The 21,126-nt window shown below is 40.6% G+C and overlaps 1 protein-coding gene, 1 long non-coding RNA gene and 1 pseudogene across 8 annotated transcripts in view; 2 read left to right on the top strand and 1 right to left on the bottom strand.

The window, feature by feature from the left end:
* The window catches only part of DRAM1 (DNA damage regulated autophagy modulator 1), a 109,887-nt gene that overhangs the window by 79,677 nt on the left and 9,084 nt on the right, over nucleotides 1-21,126 (bottom strand). For 4 of the 7 annotated variants that reach the window (XM_074375171.1, XM_074375170.1, XM_045522493.2 and 1 more), the window contains exons 2-5: nucleotides 15,394-15,461; nucleotides 12,090-12,232; nucleotides 6,625-6,802; nucleotides 2,802-2,860 (exon numbers count right to left, since the gene is read on the bottom strand). In XM_074375171.1, the coding sequence (XP_074231272.1) occupies nucleotides 2,802-2,860; nucleotides 6,625-6,802; nucleotides 12,090-12,232; nucleotides 15,394-15,461 (448 nt within the window). Of the gene's footprint in view, nucleotides 1-1,254; nucleotides 1,601-2,801; nucleotides 2,861-6,624; nucleotides 6,803-12,089; nucleotides 12,233-15,393; nucleotides 15,462-16,085; nucleotides 16,586-21,126 lie in introns of those variants that run through there. The other 3 variants (XM_074375169.1, XM_045522492.2, XM_074375168.1) reach the window with 3 other exon arrangements.
* On the top strand, nucleotides 6,791-12,233 carry LOC105075045 (uncharacterized). Its single transcript, XR_012510706.1, has 4 exons — nucleotides 6,791-7,065; nucleotides 8,366-8,507; nucleotides 11,241-11,362; nucleotides 12,042-12,233. It is a non-coding gene; the product is annotated as an uncharacterized LOC105075045 (long non-coding RNA).
* LOC141579482 (uncharacterized) lies at nucleotides 16,610-21,106 on the top strand (annotated as a pseudogene).

Here is a 21,126-nt window from a genome sequence, read left to right on the forward strand (position 1 = left end):
TGAATATATGTATGTTCATGTATAACTGAAAAATTGTGCTCTACACTGGAATTTGACACAATAAAAAAATGTTAAAAAATAAAATAATACTTTTCCACTAAAAAAAAAAGAATGTATCATCAGCTCAGAAAATAGGTCTGCTTGACGTTTTAACGTAAGCACAGCTACAAAGCAAATGCTAATAAGACGACTATCTTCTTGGGGCCAGAAGTGAGAGACTGGAAGGCAGGAAAGAGAATGGCTTTAATTTGGGGTTCTAAAGTCAGCTGCCTTGAGGACAGGAAAATAATTAAAGAAATGAAACTGATGGTTGCAAAAAGAGAGGAACTATGGGGAGTCCACACATCAGCAGCTCAGTTCCATTTTCGCCAAATGGGAAAATATGACACCAGTGCTGTGTGTGTGTGAGAGCAAGCGAGCGAGCGTGACAGCTAGAGAGAAATCTCCTGATTTTTAATTACATGCTGGAAACTACTTCAAAAGCATTTTTAAACACTAAGTAAAAGATGGATGTCTGCATAGGAACTTTAGCCCACATGTCAAATTAGCCTGTGGACTGTCATCAGTTTGTGCCCTCTGATTTCAAATTATAATCTATATATTTTTTTGCTTACTTCACTGTCTGCTTTGCTACAGGTTACAGTTGTGAACAAGCAAATGTGCAAGATTGAAGGTCAGTTCTTTTCTTTGATCCAGTTTTCACCCACAAAGATCTAATCGAGGTGCATCAGATTCTGAGACAGCACTGCTCCCTCTGCCCACAGACGGTCATCCACCCACTGTTCTCGTCCAGGTCACCCCGGGGAGAATCTGCCCAGCCTACGTTACGGGGGTGGAGAATGGAGGCCACCTCCTTTCCGTGCCAGCACTAGGGGATCCACCCCATCCTCTGTCATCCCTGACAATGAAGGTGGCTTATACAAACAAGCAGAATTTGGGGGTAGGGGGAGGATATTTGTAGCATGATATCAATGACAGTGCCCTGAAACAAGGGTCCAGGCTCTTCCACTGTACATGTATGAATGCAGGCAAAGCTCTAATCTCCTTGCTACATAAAATGAGACAGTGACATCCTAATTCTCACCCTCCCTACCAGTGCACAGGAGTGTGTTGTGAAAGCTCTGAAGCACTCCACATTTTGGAGCAGTACCTAAGTGATCATTCTATTCCATGAATGGAGGTAAAGGGTTTTCTTTGCATTCGTTGATACTGCGAACAGAAGACGATATAAGAATGGCACAGTAATTTATGTGGTGAATAGAAAACCAGGTACTTTTCACATTTTTAAGACAGAAAATGAAATGAAAAAGATTTTTCAACTGTCTGAGGATATGCTTTGATGAATCCGTCCCAGCAGCTAATGTTTGGTTTGTGGTGGAAGGTCTCCCTCTAGTGGTTCAAGAGTAAAGTACATTGAGGGCTGCTGGGCTGTGAGGTTTCCTTTTTCATGAAGCACTTCTGTCTGGATCCTTCTTGTCCTCACCAGCTTCACTCTCTCCTTTGCCTCTTGCAGGCTCCCATCACATGCCAGAATCCTCTGTGGTGGAAAATCCTTCCTCTGAGCCTGCTGTCCTATGTAGCCAGCATCTTGTTTCTCCTCCTCCAAACATTTGATTGACACAGTGAACCACTGCTCTGTTTCTTTAACCTCCTGCAGTTGGCTTCTAACTCTGACATTTTACTGAAATTGCTTTTTGAATAACACCAGTAACTCCACCTGCCCCTTGGTGGGGGGGAGGGGGACTGCTTTTCTCTAATTCCCTTCTCTCCTGGGGCATCATCTATTCTCCTGTACTGCGTCTTGATGAGCACCCGTCATGAGTCCGTCCAGTTCCAAACATCTGATTCCATATGTTCTGATGTTTGGTCTGGAAATTACCAGTCCCTCTACCCTATGCTCTGATGGCTCTCAGTCCTACCAGACATCTAGTCCCCCATGTCTAACTGGACATTTCTCCTCCATGTTTCACCACAGCCTCAGATTCAATGATTCTAAAACCAGACCCATCCACTTCCCCCCATGCAATCATTTATTCCTGTTAGAGACCTAATCTGTCTCTGTCCATGAGAACAAGTTCTTTGGTTCACCAAAGACAAACATTTGGAAGTCATCTTCACTTCATCATGTCCTTTCATTCTCAAGCTATTGCTTCCAATCTAGGCGAATCTTGATTTGAAATCTGAATTCGTGGAACTGCCTTCTCACTGCCATCCTAATCCTGGGCTCACGGCTCTTCAGTCCATGCCAGGTGTTGCGTCTGACTAACATTCATCCTATAATATCCTTTCAATTTACTTTCCTGTTCAAAAGCCTTCAAAGACTTACTCTGTTGGGGGTGGGGGTGGTAATTAGGTTTATTATTTACTTATTTATCTTAATGGAGGTACTGGGGATTGAACCCAGGACCCCATGTATGGTAAGCACACACTATCACTGAGCTATACCCTCCCCCTCAAAGACTTACTCTGATCACCTACATCAAGCATGAGCCTCTCGGCCCACCTCTTAAAGCCTTGCACAAACTACTCCCCAGCAAAATTGCCCCTGACCACATTTATTTTTCACTCCATCTGGATACAGACTATCCTCTACACTGTTCTCATCCTCTCTGCTTAACATGCTGGTCCTCCTCTGACCTCCCCACACCTTTATTCACATTGTTTCCCTACCTTAAATGTCCCACCCCTTTTACTAAGCCTAGATGGTTGATGGGTTTAAGAGAGAATTAGGAATTCAAATTTTTTAAAATAATTCCAGGAACCAGGTTTGACAATCACACTGAAAACGGCTTAAATTTTACCTTTTCTTTTGGATTCCACTCCAGCTTGGTTATAGAGATTAGCGAAGCACAGGCAATCACTAAAAAAAGGAAATTGTTAAGGAAACTACAGAATAGGTCCTTTAGTGTTAAGACTAGGCTATTTTTCTAATAATATAAGCATTACACAGTGTTAAAATGTTAGTACCAACATTCCTGAAATCAAACCCAGTTATATCAGTGACTTATCATCTCAAACCGTAAGTTTAATTATGACAGTAGTTAAAATACAACATGGAAACAGTCATTCCATAGTAATACTTTGTCAGTTATGTATAGTAAAATTTTAATCTGTGGCTACATTTTGCTTGACCTTGTTTAAATTTCGTCAAAATGACTGACACAGCAGTCTAATATGTGTACTTTTGAGAGTATTTTTCCCTAAAATACTATTTTCCCTAAATAAAAATATTGATTAAAATTCTTTTTCCCTAAAATACTATGTTCAAGGCAACAGCTTCAAGGAAAAATTAACATTTCAAAGTACCAAAGCATTACAAAGAAAGGGGAGGGAAACAATTCAGTGGTGGAGCACATGCTTAGCATGCACGAGGTCCTGGGTTCAGTCCCCAGTACCTCCATTAAATATAATTAAAAACAACAACAACAAACGTACCAAGGCTCATATACAAAAAGAAGCTAAAGAAATTCAAACTTTTATCTTAAAAAAAACAAAACAGACTTTTTCTGTTGAGTGGGTAAAAGCAGAGCCTGTCCTTCCTGGCCCAAAGGGTTTACAAATCAAAGAGATACATCCTACATCTGACCTTGAGGATGAAGGACAAACCCTGAGAGGCCAGCCTAATAAGGCCAGAGACTGAGGCTATTGCCCACCATGGACAAGACTATCTGCACAAAGGTGGTGACAGCCATTTTGATTGAGCTTAGAATGCAAAAGAGACAGCTAGAGAGAAGTGAGATGCTCTTTAAAAGCTTTTGCAAAAAGTTAGGAATCCAAAATGTTGGGTCAATCAATGCCAAGTTTAGAGCCTCCTCTGAATTCGGAGTCAGCACCCCCTCTCCCTGCCCTCCCCTTACCTCCCATGTTTTCCAATGCATACCACTTCTTGGTTTCTCAAAACAAAAGAAATAGAAAGCATAGAAGTTTCTCTGATCATGTCATGACCATACTTCTATTTCTAATAGTTTAAAAGCCTCTTAATTCTTTCACTTAATTCTTTATCCCATCTTTAGTTCCATCAGGTACCACGCTGGGGAGGAGGATGGGGAGGCAGAGAAAAGTCTGGCAAAATAGACTTGGTCTCAGCTCCCAGAAATATCACAGTCTTGTCAGACAAAGTCCAGGGAATGTGCCGCTTTAGAGAGAAAAGAACAGAATACAGTCATGACTCGGGGGAAAATTATTAACTCAAAGTGGAATGGGTTTCAGGTATCAAGGAAGCTTCACTAAATTGAACTTAACCTAAGTTGTGAGCCTTCTAGAACAGCATCATCCCACAGAAATTCAGGGCAGCCATATGTGTAATTTAAAATTTTCTACTACAGTAGCCACATTTATAAAAGCTAAAAGTAACCCAGTGGAATTAATCTTTTATTTTATTTTTTTAATGGGGGGGGGGATTAGGTTTGTTTACCTGTTTGTTTATTATTACTTTTTTTTAATAATGGAGGTACTGAGGATTGAACCGAGAACGCGAAGCACATACACTACCACTGGGCTATATACCCTCCCCATCCCATGGAATTAATCTTAATATATCTTACTTAACCCAATATATCAAACATGTTATCATTTCGACATGTAATAATGTAAGGAATTATTAGTGAGATATTTTACATTTTTTTTTTTTTATTAAGTCTTTGAGATTGGTGTGATTTACACTACGGCCCATCTCAATTCAAACTAGCCACGTCTCAAATGCTCAGCAGCCTCATGTGGCCGGTGGCTCCCATGTGGGACAGACAGCTCAGCTCTAGAAAGACAAGGTGGAGAAGGTAATCCAGCCAAGGAGAAGAGCGTGGGCAAAAGCAGAGGACAGGAAAGAGCCACGGCTAGGGGAGAGAGTGTAAAACTGAGATGGAAGAAATAGGCAGCCTCAGACTATGTGTCTCAGGGAAAGGAACCCGGACTTTGCGTTGTTAGTGATTTTATGAAGTCTTTTGAAGCTGTAGGAGCTGGATGCAAGATAGATGGTTTAGCAGAGAGGGCTCAGAAGCACAAGTCTAAAGACTGCCTTGCTCCAGGCCTCAGTTTCTCCATGAGTCAAGTGAGGCCATTTCATGGAAATAATACAGGAAGGAGAAACGAGGGCATTTTAAAGATGCTTTAAAGGAAATATAAATCCAGGCTAATGTTTAAGACAAAATACTTTCTTACGGATAAATTTGTTCAAGTTAATTGGATAAAAGGACATAACCTGTTTCTGTTCAGGAAGCTACTGGCCTGGCTCATAAGAACCTCCTAAAAATGGGAACTGTAAGTATGTGAAACTCCAGCCTGAAATGCCAATTCTATTAAAACTCTCTCTCTTTTTATTACCTAGAGATCTGTCTCCAAAGTTTGAAGCAAGGAAAGGTTTCCTACACCAAGAAATTCTGCTTTTAACACTATAAATAGTTCTATAATTCTTACCACTAACACAAGCTAAACGTTTTAAGGTGATACATTTCAAAAGAAAGCATGAATGTCTCCAATCCATAAATAGGACAAGGAAGCTGAGAAAGAACTAACTTAGGAACCAGGGTATCTATTTGTTGTTAAATTTCTCAATACTAGGATTTGGTTCCTCTGTGCTTAGAAATTTTGTAATTAAAAATTTCCTTCCCTAAACAACAAAAACAAAGCCCAAAACCATACTTAGACTTCACATTTTGTATAACTGATTTTAGAAGAGAAATGCAGAGCTATTAAGTTAGAAGTACATGATGACATGCTATCTTTTTACTGGTTTACCCACTTTGTACCACAGCCCAAGCCCAATAATCATGACTGCTGCTAATAAAATAGTCCCTATTTTCCTACAATCTACTGTAATCACCAATTTTTAATTACACTGCAGCTTTTGAGATGACTGCAGATGACATTTTGAAAGATGGGGAATTTTCCACCCCTGAAAGACTACAGCTTTTTTATTTTCTTTGTTAAATACTTCTTTAAAAAAGGGAAAAGAAAGAATGAAAAAGAAAGAAAAGGAAGGAAGGAGGGGAGGGGAGGGAGGGAAATTTCTTTATTTCTTCTAAATCAGAATATACAAGCATGATAAATTTATATTTTCTTCTTTTCACATTGTTGAATTAGAAAAAATAAAATTTCCTTTTGAAAATGAAATCAGTGATTAAAAAGAAAAAGTAAAATGTATCTTAAATTACTTAGAAATAAATGGTGTAGAGCTTTTTAAAACCCCTTAATATGGACGAGTAAATCAAACCATCTAATCACCTATGTGTGGGGAGAGAAGAGAGTCTGGCCTCTTGGGACTCCACAGGGCTATTACTTTAAGTACAATATCAATATTTGGTGTCTTTAGCCAAGCACTACAAAGAAAAATAAATATTTTCACATGGCTCATGAAACCAACCCTGTTGAAGGAAAGTAAACAGAGACTGAAGTGTTCAGACATTTTTTCCCACTTTCCTTTCACAATATTCTTTTCCCCAAAGATACTTTTGATCTAACCAGACGATGTTGAGATATTTTCTTAATGATTTACCCTTTTCTCCCAACTGTTCTTCTGAAGCATGTCGACCCTTGGCTGTTAACCTTTGCTTCCTCCATGGTTTTTTTTTGGGGGGGGGTACGGGGGTGTCAAACTTTAGAGGACACTGACGAATGTAAAAAGGATACTGGGGATGACAGCAGCACAGGAGACGGCAGAGATGGCCATCCGTACGTGGCACGTGGAAAGGCTGTTCCACTGGGGACACGATTTGTAAGAGATGATGGATTGCAGAAGTGTGTACACGACACCGCAGACAAAAGCCAAAAGAGCGCCGCCATCGTGGACCACTGGGACAGCTAACTCCTAGAAGACAAAGTCACACACATGCTGTTACTCCACGCACCTCTGTCCACATCTCGAGCAGAGCACTCACTCACTCACTCTGGGCTCCTCAAAGCCAAAAGGTATCACAGGTATGCCCACCTTTCTTTGGAAGATGCAGCTGCCTACAGAAGATAACCAAGAGAAAAAAGCCTTCCCTGCACTGGAGTAAAGACCAGGAACGTGGTTGTTCCACAGCACACTTTGGTTCATGGGACTAGGACACAGTGACGTCCGCCTTACATGTAGGGGAGTTGGGGATGGTGGGCTTTGGAGTCCGGCTGTGCTGGAGAAAAAACATGGAGTCCACCAACTGGGCTTTGTGACCTTAAACCACAATATCTGTATCTAAAATAGGTATAATCATTTCTGTCTTGCAGGCTTGCAGTAAAGACTATAAAACAAATTTCATATAAAAGTACACGAGACTCAGGGGGAGGGTGTAGCTCCGTGGTGTAGGGCATGCTTAGCGTGCACGAGGCTCTGTGCTTCCCCGTAATCACTTTGACCCTCCCAAGCCACCCCAAATGAGCACACAAATCTTAAGTAAAAACACTACTCTCGTGATGCAGAAGCAACTTCCAGTCAAGCCCCCAGCCCTCAGCATCTCTAACCAGCCATGTCAACCAAAAGACAGCCCCCACACCTAGTCTAGGCAGAAGGTCTGGTGTTGACCCCAAACATGCTCATAACTGGCCCAACAAGAAGCCTCATTTAGGTTGCTTTCAAATGTGCATTGGGCACCTGCCTTCCCACATAACAGTGATGTTTAGATTGACCACCTGAGTCTCCACCTGAACTTGAAAATACAGGCTTTGCAAAGGAGCAAGTTAAAGCACTGTCCATGAGAGACTGGTTTTGGCCCCAAGCACCTGCTGACCCCAGTTCACTATCCACACCCACGCCCTGGACATTTCTTTGACTCAAGCCACTCATGCTTCCCCAGAACCATGGTGTTCTTCATCCAGAGTGTTCACAAATAAACTGATCTGAAATCTTTATCCTCCACGTGGGAAGGGGAGATTAAAAAAAATGTTTTTTTACTTATTTACTAAGGAAATTTATTTCCTGGTATCAAAACCTCATCACGAAGAAAAAAACTGTGTTAATTAAACTTACTGTGGTGATCATTTTACAATATATACATGTATCAAATCACTATGGAGGAGGGAGGGTATAGCCCAGTGGTAGGGTGCATGCTGAGCATGCACGAGGTCCTGAGTTCAATCTCCAGTTCCACCATTAAATAAATAAATAAATAAACCTAGTCGTCCCCCACCAAAATCACTATGGTGTACACTTCGGACTAATACAGTGTTATGTGTTATGTGTCAGTGATAGTGAAACCATGCCCCACAGAGTTAACAGAAGCTGATTAACTAATAGAAATTCTTGAACTGTCTTAACAAAATAACAGATAAGGGAACAGCTAATTATTAAAACCCCTTTACTTGTAAACTGTCTTCACCAATTAAGTTCACTTTAGTTTTTTTCTTTCTTTCTTTTTTCCTCTCTTTAATTACATGCCTTCCCAACTTCACACAGCCCAGTTGTTTTAGAGGAACTTGGAGTCAGCGCTCGCCCACTTTGAGCTGGCTAGGGGCTGGTTTGGACCACAGACCCTAAACCCGGATCTGATGAAGGGCCTTTTGACATCAGACGCTGGAAAACTCCGCCCTCCGATCCTGTAAGTGCCTCTGTTTTGGGGCGGTGGGGAGGTAATTAGGTGTGTGTGTGTATGTACATATGTAATGGAGGGACTGGGGACTGAACCCAGGACTTCCTGCTTGCTAAGCAGGCACTTTACCTCTGAGCTATACCCTCCCCCCAGCACCTCCACTCTGAATAGGTAGAAACATGTAGCCCAAATTACCTCACCTTTTTCCTCATCTCCAATCACCTCTTCCCACCCTTAGACCACCCTGCTTATACCCCATAAACACCCCAACCTCATGCCTTCAGGAGGTAAATCTGAGACTCATTTCTGCCTCCTTGCTTGGCTGCCTTGTGAATATTCTTTTCAAGGCCATAAACCTCGGTGTCTCAGCGTTTGGCTTGCTGTGCGTTGGGCAAGCGGGCCTGGTTCAGTAACAATATCTCAATAAAACTGGAAAAGAACCAATATTAAACCAAAAAAAAAAAGAAAGAAAGAAAGAACTATAGAAAGTGAGTCCTTCTCACCCCTTGAATGTTAAGACACATTTGGGCAAAGGAAAATAAACACAAGGCAAGGCATCTACTGCTAATGAGTTGTTTTTTAGGAATAATCTAAATCTCTCCATTTCCTTTTCATTCTAATAAGAAAATCAACACCCGGAATTTACATACTTTGTTACTCCCCCCACCCCCACCCCACCCCCCAAGTACTGTCAGGAAATTTGCTTCCTCAACCCTGGCCAATTCAATGTGTCCTTTAGGATCCTAACCTGCAAACTTCATGGGCCCCCACATGAACCCCACGTGATCAGATCTAAAGGCCCTTGATTCAGTGGGAGTTGCCGTCACAATGTGCCTTTTTCACTGTGGAGTATAAATTCTCTCATCAATAATGTCTTTTGGAAGGGAAATGACTCTTAGATCAGACATGAATTTTGGATAGAGGATAAGATAAAAATCTGGCATGTTTTTGGACACTCTCTTGTTAATTTAAAACAGTAAAAAAATTGAGAAAACTAGACTATTGAGAGGGTTCAACCTCAGAAAAGTTGACTCTTCCACAAAGGAGACTTCTTGAGGGAAAGGAAAGCATTAACAGAGACTGGTGAGGGCACACCAAAAAGCAGCCATCCCACCCGCCAGTCCAGGAAAGACAGGTGTCTGCGAACTTCTGATAAATGCCACTTAGTCCCACTCAAGGAAAACGGGAGTCAGTGCTCTCACGCTCTCTCTCTTGCCCTCACATCTCTAATCCTTCTTGAGGTAACAGCTCAAGTTGGTTTGCTCATGGCATGCGGGAAATGAATGACAGGACATCAAACAAGGAAGTTGTAAAGATATATTTATGGGAACAATGCACAAGGAAACCCTTTGCTCTCAGGAGTTAGGGATTCTGTTTCTGGCTTTTTTCAAGATGTAATCACGTCACAGAAGCCTTAAAGGGAACCAAAAGTTTAATGATCTAACCACTTAGGTTCTCTTCCTAAAGTCTGCCCTTTATGGTTTAAACCCTGAGAGCTGTATCACTTGTGATGATGAGTTACTCAGACAATAACGTGATGGGGATCATTCAGTGCATACTGTTCCCCACTGGACAATTCATGCCCACGCTCTGCTAGACAAATTGTGTCATTCCATGTCTCCCCCTTCCCTTTTTAATGTTTTTTCCTATCGTGCTTTCCGATGCTAGAACTGAATTGTGTACACGCTTTTTTCTCACAGGGATTTCCTCATTCTAACCTTTCCCACAGGGTCTGGGCAGAGGGCTTCGATTCAAAGGCGACTTCTGCCTTTCATTACTCATGTGGTCTTGGGAGAGTATTAGCCTCCCTGGATCCCCATTTCTCAATTGATAAATGAGGAAAACAATACCACCTATCTTCTAAGGTAGTTACTAGGATTATACGAGTTAAAGCATGAAATATTTTTGTAAATGTCTATGACATAGAAAACTTCAATAAATGTTGTTATGAAAACCAAAACACACATAGATCATAAAACGTAAGATGTCACAGAGGGTCTCTGCCATGTGACAAGTGCCACTGGCAACTAGTGTTGTTTGTCTTATTTCCTTGTCTAGAGATGTAAGAGGCAGAATGTTAAACAGAGCCAGAAGCGAACTGGGCTCACAAGATGCCCTCCTTGAAGCCCTATACGCTTGCTTCGGGGAGGCTACAAATTTGGCTCGCACTTTTCCAGCTTCCAGTGTTAACAAGGAAACAAAACACTGGTAATCATGGATTTGTAACATCCCCAAAACGAAAACCCAATGGCTACAAGACCTGAGAGAACATTCCTGCCCTAGGCTGTCCTGAAGATTTTGTGTCATAAAAGGAAGCCTGCTGCACCCCCACGACACAGCACTGGGTTTCCCAGAGGGTTTATGAGACTGTCCCCCACAACGACAGACGGCTCCCTGTAGGGCAGTGCAGAAAAGGTGACTCCCTGAGGCCCACGTGGTGCATGATAGGCCAAGGGCTCTCTGACTGTGGTCTGACTTCATGCAGGAAGAAACATGAGAGAACAGGTGGAAAGCAGTGGTGTGGGGGGGTGGGGTTATTAGCTTCCCACATCCACACCAGGGTGCAGCGTGCAGATGGACATGGACTTGAGCAGTAGGCTAGCATGGAAGGCTGTCACCTTTCTGTGAAAATTAGCATCACACAAGATCAACCCCCTTCTGGAGGGAAAAAAAGTTAAAGGAGTACCCCCGGGGCAGGACCAAAAGTCTTCCAGCAGTAACTTCCTTTCTGCTGTCACAAAGGGGCAACGTCCTCTCAAGTGCCGGCCTACAGAGATGGACCGATGGTGACCATGACGACCACTGAGCACAGAATGCTGGGTACCGTACATTGTCTCACTGACTCCCAGCAGTAATGCTGCGAGGTGAGTACCATTATAATCAGTACTCATTTGAAATACAAGTATCTTTAAAATATTAAATATTGTCTCCATGGGCAAATAGGTCCCATGCCTTCCTGAAAGAGACCTAGGAATAAAAGGAATCCACAAATTAGGATAAAACAAGTAGGGTTTTTTCAAACACATGACGCAGCAAGAATATATCCAGTGGATTCCGCAGCAGTCATTAATTTGTTCCAGCAGGGCCATATTTTGGCTCTGCAGCTGACTGAGTAACCTCAGGAAATTACTTCACCTCCATGTACCTGTATACTCATCTATGAAAGGAAGAAATCAGATGCCGCTTTGAATTGAACACCAGAGGTTCAAACGGTAGAATCAGCACACACACTCACATTTACACACACCACTATTTTCTTGCGGTTACTGAAATCATTGCAATGGCAGAAGTAACACATCTCCCAACACATCAAACCATGTCAGTAAGAACACGGAGCGATGCAGAGCCTGCAGCCTCAACTCTGAAGCATGCTGTCTCTCACAGTCATGCAGACGTGCACCCCGTCTCTCCCAAGTACCTGGCAGGGCTGACTTTCAAATGATAAAGATTTGTTTCTAAAATAGCAAACTACCCCATTTGTATAAACTTGGCAACTATTTGAGAGCGATGCTAGCCTCCTGTGTTCTTGCTTTTCTCCTCCAGACACACAGACCCCAACACCCCAATAATCAAGAAAACTTCAGATCATACCTGGAAATTGGCTACAATGCCCATTCCGATACATCCCACCAATCCCAGAACTAAAGACACCAAGTTAAAAACAGGAGTGCTGATGTAGCTGGTTTGATTCTGCTTCTCTACTATTTTATATCTTGTATACATCGTGGCTGCACCTGAAAAAGAAAGGGACTCTGATGAATTTTCCTTATTTGACTTTTTAGAAGGAAAAACACACGAACAGTTTGGTATGGCTTTTTCCAAGTTTGTATTTTCAATTTCTTGATTTCAGTAGTCTCCCCATTCCCTCATCCCCGTACTTCTTCATCCCATCATACTCCCCTACAGTATGATGGACGGACAGACGGACGGATTGACACACAAACTGTCTTGGCTGTTATCCTCTTCACATAAATGTTATTGTGCAGATATTGTTCTGAGACTTGCTTTTTTTCACTTAAAAATGTACCATGGAGTTCTTACCAACATCAGTTAAAATAGGTCCACCTCATCAAGTATGTTGTGAGATGCCATATTTATTTAATTATTCTCCTAATTGTATGTTTTTCCTATTACAGACAATGCTCAATGAACATCCTTGTCTTTGGCACACTTTCAGTGTTTCTGAAAGATAAATTCCTAGAAGTAGTATTACTGGGTCAAAAAACTATGCTCAAGAAAGCCAAGAAGTACCTCTAAATTTCTCCAAGACTGAGGCAATTTATACTCCCACAACAGAGTTTGAATGAAATTCTGTGTGCCCTTGCCTTTTTAATTACTGCTAATCTGATAGCTGAAAAATGGCAACCTGTTGGTTTAATTTGCATGTCTCTGATCATTAGTGAGACTGAGCATCTTTCAGTAAGTCCACTAGTCATTTGCATTTCTTTTTCTGGAAATTGCATGTTTATCATTTTTTCCTTATTTTTCTTGTGAGTTTGTCTACTCATTTTTTAATTTGTAGTTGTCTTTTACACATTATGTACATTAGTCTATTGTCTGCTATATTTTCTTCTCGTCTATTGTTTGTCTTTAATTTTATGTTATCTTTCACTGCTTAGAAGTTTTAATTTTTTATCTCTCCAGATTTGTCCCTACTTTCCTATTTAGCTTTTGGGTTTTGTATGAGCTTAGATAAGCTTTTCCATCCTAAGGCTTTAAAAATATTTTCCTATAATTAAATAGAAATCCTCTTATGGTTTTGTTCTTCATGTTTAGTTCTTTAATTGCCATTGGTTTTTGTGAACGGTGTGAGAGGGTACTGAGGGGACGTTTTCCAAAGAGCTAGTCAATTAACCAAATATCATTTGTTATTTTGGAGAGCAATTTGACAACAAAATGTAATCTCCATGAGAGCAGGGTCCTTGTCTGTCTGCTATTGTGACCTGTTGTGTCCCCAGCACTCAACATAAGCTCTAAGCCAATCCCATAGGAGGCACTTAGTCAATGACTGTTGAATAAATGGATAGCTATCAAAATTTTAGATCTGTATTCCCTTTAACTCAGCAAATTTATCTTATAGTAAAAACTCACATAGCTATGCAAAGATATGTTTAAAAGATATTCACTTTAGCATTGTAAATTACAAAATCAGAAATAGCCTGAATGTTTAATAGGGGACCAAATATAAAAATTATAATACATTCATGAGTTGGATATCACATGCATATGTTAAAAGGATAAAGTAGATTTCTATATATTGAAATAATGTGTGATGGCCATAATATTTTTGCTGAATTTTAAAAAGCAGGCTAAAAGCTAACCATTTATCACAGAGCATTTTAAACAAACATATTCATGTCAGATTCTGCCTTGCCTAGAAGCAAAAAGCCCTACTTATCACTTGCTAGTGATAAAATAATCTGTCTTCTAAATCTGGACTCTGGGCAAGGATGGTATAAGAGGCTACCGACTCCTATTTCTGCTTCCCTTGCTTGCCTCCAAAACCTTAGGAAAAGACCACAAATGGGTGACAAAGTGAAACTCTCTCTACCAAGTAGGATAAACAAATTCCAAAGATGCCACGTCACTAGGTAGGGTTCCCAGCACCTCTGTCCCTTCCCAGCCTGCACCAGTAGAGGGGGACAGAAAGTGCAGGGTACATGATGGGTCCCTGGCAAACACCTGATCGTTCCGTAGGGGAGGGGTTTATGGAAAGAGCCCACATCTTCCATCTGTTTACCCTCATCACCCATAGAATACTGAGTTTTTCAGTCATTACATTAATTGGCCCTTGAGAGGGTTGTCCTTTTTCAGCTGCATCTCAGGTGCATTTGAGAAATTGAAAAGAAAAATTGTAGCTTCATTGGTGATAAACTGTTCCCTGCTTCACCTTTCCACTTCCTCTAACCGGTGAGAAAACACATTTTTCAGTGGTTCAAAAGCCTTCCTGAGTATCCAAGTCCCTTAGAGTGCTGGTTCACAGCTCATATTCTTCAGCCCCACTCCCAGAAGTTCTGATCCAGTAGGTCTGCAGTGTGGACCTGGAACGGGACTTTTAACCAGCACTCCAGATGATTTTCTTGTAAGCTGCCTTCAGAACAGATTCCGAGAAACATTAGCTTCTATACATTAGGTGTCTTTGGCTTACGCAAATGCATTGGATATAAATAAATCACAATTTTAAAAGTCAAATTACATTTAAAACCCATTTTAAATTCCTATGGCAAATTATAAGATGAAGTGAAGAACAGTTTGATAAAGAGGCCATAAATAACTTTGGATTTCTGATCATTTTAGTTTGTCAAATTAGAGCAAAATTCTAGTAGCAAAGATTACACTTTTTAAAAATCACGCAAACCAAGAATAAACCCTAATGTAAACTATGGACTTAGGTTGATAACGATATGTCAGTTTAGGTTCATCAACTGTAACTAAGGTACTAAACTACTCTGGTGAGGGGTGCTGATAATGGCGGGGGGGGGTGCTATGGTTAGGGGAGGGGGTGCAGGAGAGCAGGGAGTACCTGGGAAATCTCTACCTTTTGCTCAATTTTGCTGTGAACCTAGAAGTGTTCTAAAAATAATGTTTGTTAAAAAATAACAATGGGGGAGGGTATAGCTCAGTGGTAGACTGCGTGCTTAGCATGCACAAGGTCCTGGATTCAATCCCCAGTACCTCCATTAAAAATTAAACATGTAAATAAGTAAATAAATAACCTAGTTATCTCCCCCCTCAAAAAAAAAAAAAAAAAAAAAACCCAAACAAAAAATGTAATTAAAAAAGTGAAAATGAAAAAAAAAAAAACAATAAAAAATGATAGACAAACTGTAACATATTTTACTTCATATGAGATTGGGAATTTTTCATTTATTTATAATAATTACTGTGTACTTACCAAGAAATGCAGAGAAGTTTATCATAAACCCAAAAATACCACTCTCTGGAGGTGTTGTTCCTGTATCACTGGGAAAGAGAAGACATGTCCAAATTAGTAAGAAAAAATTCAGTTCAGCCCTTTGGACAATCACATAATCAGCAGGTTTTATAGTGTGTTGCTGCTGGGTGTTCAGCCACTTTGAATTGCAAAAATTTGACTTTATTTTTTCTGAAGTATTTTCATTTTCACTCTGAAAAATTAAAACCTCAGTTTTTTTCCCTTCCAGTTTTATTGAGATATAATTAACAAACAGCACTGTATAAGTTTGAAGTGTGCAGCATAATGATTTGACTTACATATAACATGAAATGATTACCACAGTAAGGTTAGTAAACATCCATCATCTATAAATACAAAAGAAATTTTTTTTCCTTGTGATGAGAACTCTTAGGATTTACTTGACAACCTTCATACCTAACATACAAGAATGTTAATTATATTACTTATGTTGTACATTACCTCCCTGGTACTTATTTGTCTTATAACTGGAAGTTTGTACCATTTGACCACCTTCCCTCACCCTGCTGATCTGATCTCTTTTTCTATGAATTTGTATATATGTGTGTTTATTTGTTTTGAAGTATAACTGACCTACAACACTATGTTAGGAAATAAAATGAATGGTGGTAGTGGTTTTCAGATGATCCCACCTGATAAATCTGCTATGTGTGTCCATTCTTGGTGAGGAATTGAGTGTGACTGTTTTGGGGAAAAAAAAAACTGGTGTAAAATCAATTTTATAAAATCCACTATTTGGATATTAAATACACATAAACATATCATTTTAATCTTTTTAACAATATGATTTATGCATAAGAGTTTACATTGCTGAAAATATGATGGAAGGCAAATATTATTGATTCCTGTCAGTACTTTATGGAAATAATCATTGTGATAAATTACTTTAAAAAAATAGCTTCTTTGAAACACTTTTCAGATGCAGGCTATCAATTAATTAATTAAATGAGCTGGAAAGTTGTGCTTGACCTGTTCTGGTTTCTGTTCATTAACGTCAAGGTTTACACTTACACTCTCAAACTGCCCGTGTAAAGCACAGTTTAAAACTGAGGGCAGAATCCCTCCCAACAAGAAACAAGTCATACTCATCTTGAGTGTTTCCACATTTTAAAACAGCTCCGAAATTTAAGTATTGAAAAACTGATCACGTTGGAAGATGCACTTCAGAGTGTTTGAAGAACTCGATGAGAAGCCTGTGTGCAGAAAGCAGGAACCTCTAAGCTTTGTGAGCACTTAATGTTTGAAAACTGTAAAGCCGTTTGTGTTCCGCCTTCCCACAAATGTTTCTATCTCCAGTTATTTCATCTCAGTGTCCTCTGTACCTGTAAGTCTGAGGGTTTAGAATTCAACATTTTTCCTACAAATAACCTTTTTGCTCAGGAAAGGAATACCAAGGTGGAGAAGTCTTCTAGACAAGCTGGATGCCCTTCTGAGCGCGATGTGGTTCTGAGTGGGTGAGGAGGGGTGGAAGCCAGTCATGGGAAGAAGCTGGATTTTTTATTAGATTCTCACAGGGAGATGAAGCCTTCTATTCTTGGCCTCAGGGTATAAAAAAGCGGCTACCAGGTAACTCATGCCACACATCTGAGAGGAACCTGCCATGAGCCAGGAAGATTGTTGGCTTGTTTATGGAGAGAGGAAAGGAATGGAAGAGTAAGGAGGATAATCAGGGAGACAGGAAGATGGGGGCACAAAGGTGCTTTAACAGGAAGTGAGAAGAGGACCTGACTCAGGAAATATCTGTCCACTGTTAGCAAACCGAGACAGATGTCAAGCGTCCAGGTGTACAGTCTACATGACATCAAACATGCCATCTTAAAGCTCAGAATTTCAGGGTGATATTTTATTCTTCCTTATCTGTACATTTAAAACCATATAGACAGAGGGAGGGGGGTGGGTATAGCTCAGTGGTAGAGTGTGTGCCCAGCATGCACAGGGTCCTGGGTTCAATTCTCAGTACCTCCATTAAACAAACAAACAAACAAACAAACCTAATTACCATTAAACATACAAACAAACCTAATTACCTCCCTCAAAAAAAAACATATAGACAGAATCAAAAGTGCTTTGCAAATAGCCTTTCCATATGTATTTGTTGAATGAATGACTATCAGTACTGGCAGTAGATACCACTTAATGAGCATTTACTACCCACCAGGCACTGTTAGGTGCTTACCGTACATCATTTCATTTTATCCTCTCAACTCTGAGGTGAGCCTAATATCAACCCCATTTTACTAAAGAGGAAACTGGGTATCAGAAAGCTTCCATCACTTGTTCCAGGTCACAGAGCTATTAAACAGAGAAATCTATATGTATTCCAATCCAGATGTCCAACTGTGACTTTCCTATCTCCACTGTGCTCTAACAGCAGGCAAGAAACAAAGCAATTAGAAGAATGATAGGGGGAGGGGGCAGTGGAGGATGAACACTGATGTGCTGGTAAATGCTTAACAACCAGCTCTAGAGGGCACCTGATTTGTAACATAGGCCAATTTCCTATTTGCACCACATCAGTGACTGGAGCAGTTCCCGTCTTGCTTGTGGCAGCATTCACCCCGTGTCTGTGTCTGCTCACTGATCAGAGTCCACAGTTTAGCAAGGATGACAGTTGGGCAGAAGCTCTGATTCGTCTTTTAGTGGTGATGCCTCACACCAACTTTCCCATAGTAACCTGGGTGATATCACCCAGGTTGAGATAAATACTCCCAACCTGTCAAAATTCAAGCTACCAAAATGCCAGTCACTGAACGTAGAATTGGGAAGAAATGCACACAGTTGGCTCTTGGGAGCACATAGCAGCCGGCTGGCCCAGCACACCATGGGAATGAACCAGGATGGTGGTAAGAAGGGATCATCATGTCTTAGCTGTATACCAGGAAGGTATAAAGCAGGAAAGACCTCACAGTTCTCAAGTGCTATAATTTAATCATAAAGCACCTTTGACAATTATTCACCACCTTGGTAAATCCAATTTTCTTTCAGGATTACTGAGTCTAAAACACCCAGCATCAGTGCATGAGTACCAATGGGCCTACATTCCTACACTTGGACTACAACGTAGGAAATGTGAATACTACAAAAACTCAGGAAAGAATGAATGCACTGCATTCATAACCAGTTGTTTGAGTAAATAAAACCACCTGTTAAATTATTTTTATTTGACTCTACAAATAACCATAAATTCTATCCATTTATCAACAAAATATTTATGGGACACCTAACATGTGTCACAAATTCCCGTATCTGTCAGGTAAGAATGGTCAGTGTGTGATTTATTTCCACTAAGTAACAAAATGGTACCTAGCTACATTTGGTGAGATTTTGCTCAAGAGTATTTCAAGAAAACTTTCCAAGCAGCAGATGAAAATGTGGACACTTCTAAGAACTTCTAAGAGTAGCCGTGGTTGCCTACTATTGTTAATACAAAAGAATGTCTTCCTCTTTCACCTCAGCCACTGACACGCCATCCTAAGAAAGACGGAGAAAGTAAGGAGCCACATGAGCCATGGCCACGGCTGTGTTGTAAAACACCGGAAGTACTCAGAGGCCTGGTAACCCAGGTGGCATGCATCACCCCAGGATCAACTCTGACGAATATCACCCAGGTTACTTTGGGAAAGTTGGTGTAAGGCATTACCACTAAAAGACGAATCAGAGCTTCTGCCCAACTGTCATCCTCGCAAAACCGTGGACTCTTATCAGTGAGCAGACACAGACACAGGGTAAATGCTGCCACAAGCAAGACTGGAACTGCTCCAGTCACTAATGTGGTGCAATAGGGCCACCATCAAGTTCTAGGAAAGAGAAAGCTCCCAAAACAGCTTGTCATTTTAAGCAGACAAGGTAGAGGGTCCCTGGAGGAAAAGAACCAGATATAGCTTTTTGACATAAGAGAAGCCATTTTAGGCCTAAGCCATTTTGTGACCCAAGCCTGGCCACAATGCTTGCCCTTGAACAGGGCTCAATGATAATGATCTCAAAGGAACAAAAGAACAAACGAATGTTATCAGGCAAGAGAAGTTACCAACAGCAAAGATAATAAATCAGTTTAAAGACTCCCAGTTTTAAAAGTACATTAGCCCGAAGTCACTTTCTTGAGCTGTTTTATAGAATTTAAATACCCCTTGAGGGCTCAACCAGGAGATCAACTGGAACCTAAGGGATGAGAACATTAACCTTTTCTGACCCCCATGACGTCAATCAGCTAAAGCTTGGACACTGTCAACCTTTGCCCCAATTCTATGCTGAATTCTCTGCTCGAGCCTGTTCATGAGTATGTGGGTACCCTCATCTTAAAATTGCCCCAATTGCCCACATGTTTTCCTTACTTGCTGCAAGTAATAAATTCTTCCTTCTCCCAATCATTGGCTTCATTGTGTCTTTTTAGCACCTACCGAGAGGTGAACCAGGTTTTGGGTAACATCATCATGAAGGTTAAATTCTTCAGCAGAGGAGCTGAGGACAATATTAAGGATGTGTAGGGGGTGGGAGGAGGCTGTGTACTGATAGCTGGAAGCCAGTGGAGGGAGGATCATTAAATGTTAACAAGTGCTTTTCTTTGAAAAAAAAAAAATACATAGGTATGTATGAAAGGCTCTTCCCTTTAAATATTCTTTTAAGCCTTTTGGTCTCCAAGCTAATGTTTTACATTGAAGTAAATATTGCATCACATCTTCTGCCTGACATTGGGATCCAGATGAGCATAACACCAAGGGGTTCCAAGAGAATATGTGAGGAGCCTCTTTTTATTTTACCTTTTTTAAAGCTCACAGTAAATGATCTCAGTGTAGTAAGCAGAGGTAGTAGGATTTGGTTGGCACAGCTGTACTTGGGCACCTGATTCAGGAAACTGGGGATTAAGAGGCTAAACCAGTTGCCTCTCAATGTGGCAGAAGTCCCCTTACAAAACTTGTGATTCTCTACCACATGGTTTAAGCAATATGGTTCTGGCCCTGCCCCAGTCCCATCCACCTCCTCATTTGCCTCCCTGTAAATGAGGCACTTCCTGGAAACTGTACTCAGTATAGGAACTAACTGTTCATTTGCACGTGGCTTAGAAGCTGTTGAGGATGTTATGGGTACACAGCTGCTTCTAATAAGGGTAGGTTGTGCCTAGGAAATCAGTTTACATCTATATTTACTGTGTTTACATTTCTACAAGTTTTGTTCATTGTGGAAAATTCCAAATTGTTTATTTAACATCTTCCTCTGAACTAATTTATGATGTTGAGCCAGTACATAATCACTTGATGCTCAAAGGAATAGAGACAACACAAACAAGATGTGCATAATATAAGCTTGGTAGAATGCTGTTCTTTACATCATTGGATACATGTGATTGCATTATTCTAAATCCTGGAGTCACAGTTTATTGGGAGGACTGAGATGCTGACAGTATGCAGAATTATCTGTGTGCTCACACTGGGGTTTATTAGATTGCCCTAAAATCCTAGGCCCATTGCTTGGAAGATTAGTCAGGACTTAGAACCTAAAAACACTTAATGCACCAGTAAAAGGAAACCATTACTTCCTTTGTCTCCATGTTTAAATATATAATTTAAAATAAATATGATAATAAAAAGTCATTACATTTGATTACTTTAAATTATTAGGGCTGAGTTTTTGGCAGCTTCACTTGGTGATTATTCTAGAGTGGGTGGCACCCTATAG

This window comes from Camelus bactrianus, chromosome 12 (assembly GCF_048773025.1).
Source record: "Camelus bactrianus isolate YW-2024 breed Bactrian camel chromosome 12, ASM4877302v1, whole genome shotgun sequence".
NCBI classification, from domain to species: Eukaryota; Metazoa; Chordata; class Mammalia; order Artiodactyla; family Camelidae; genus Camelus; species Camelus bactrianus.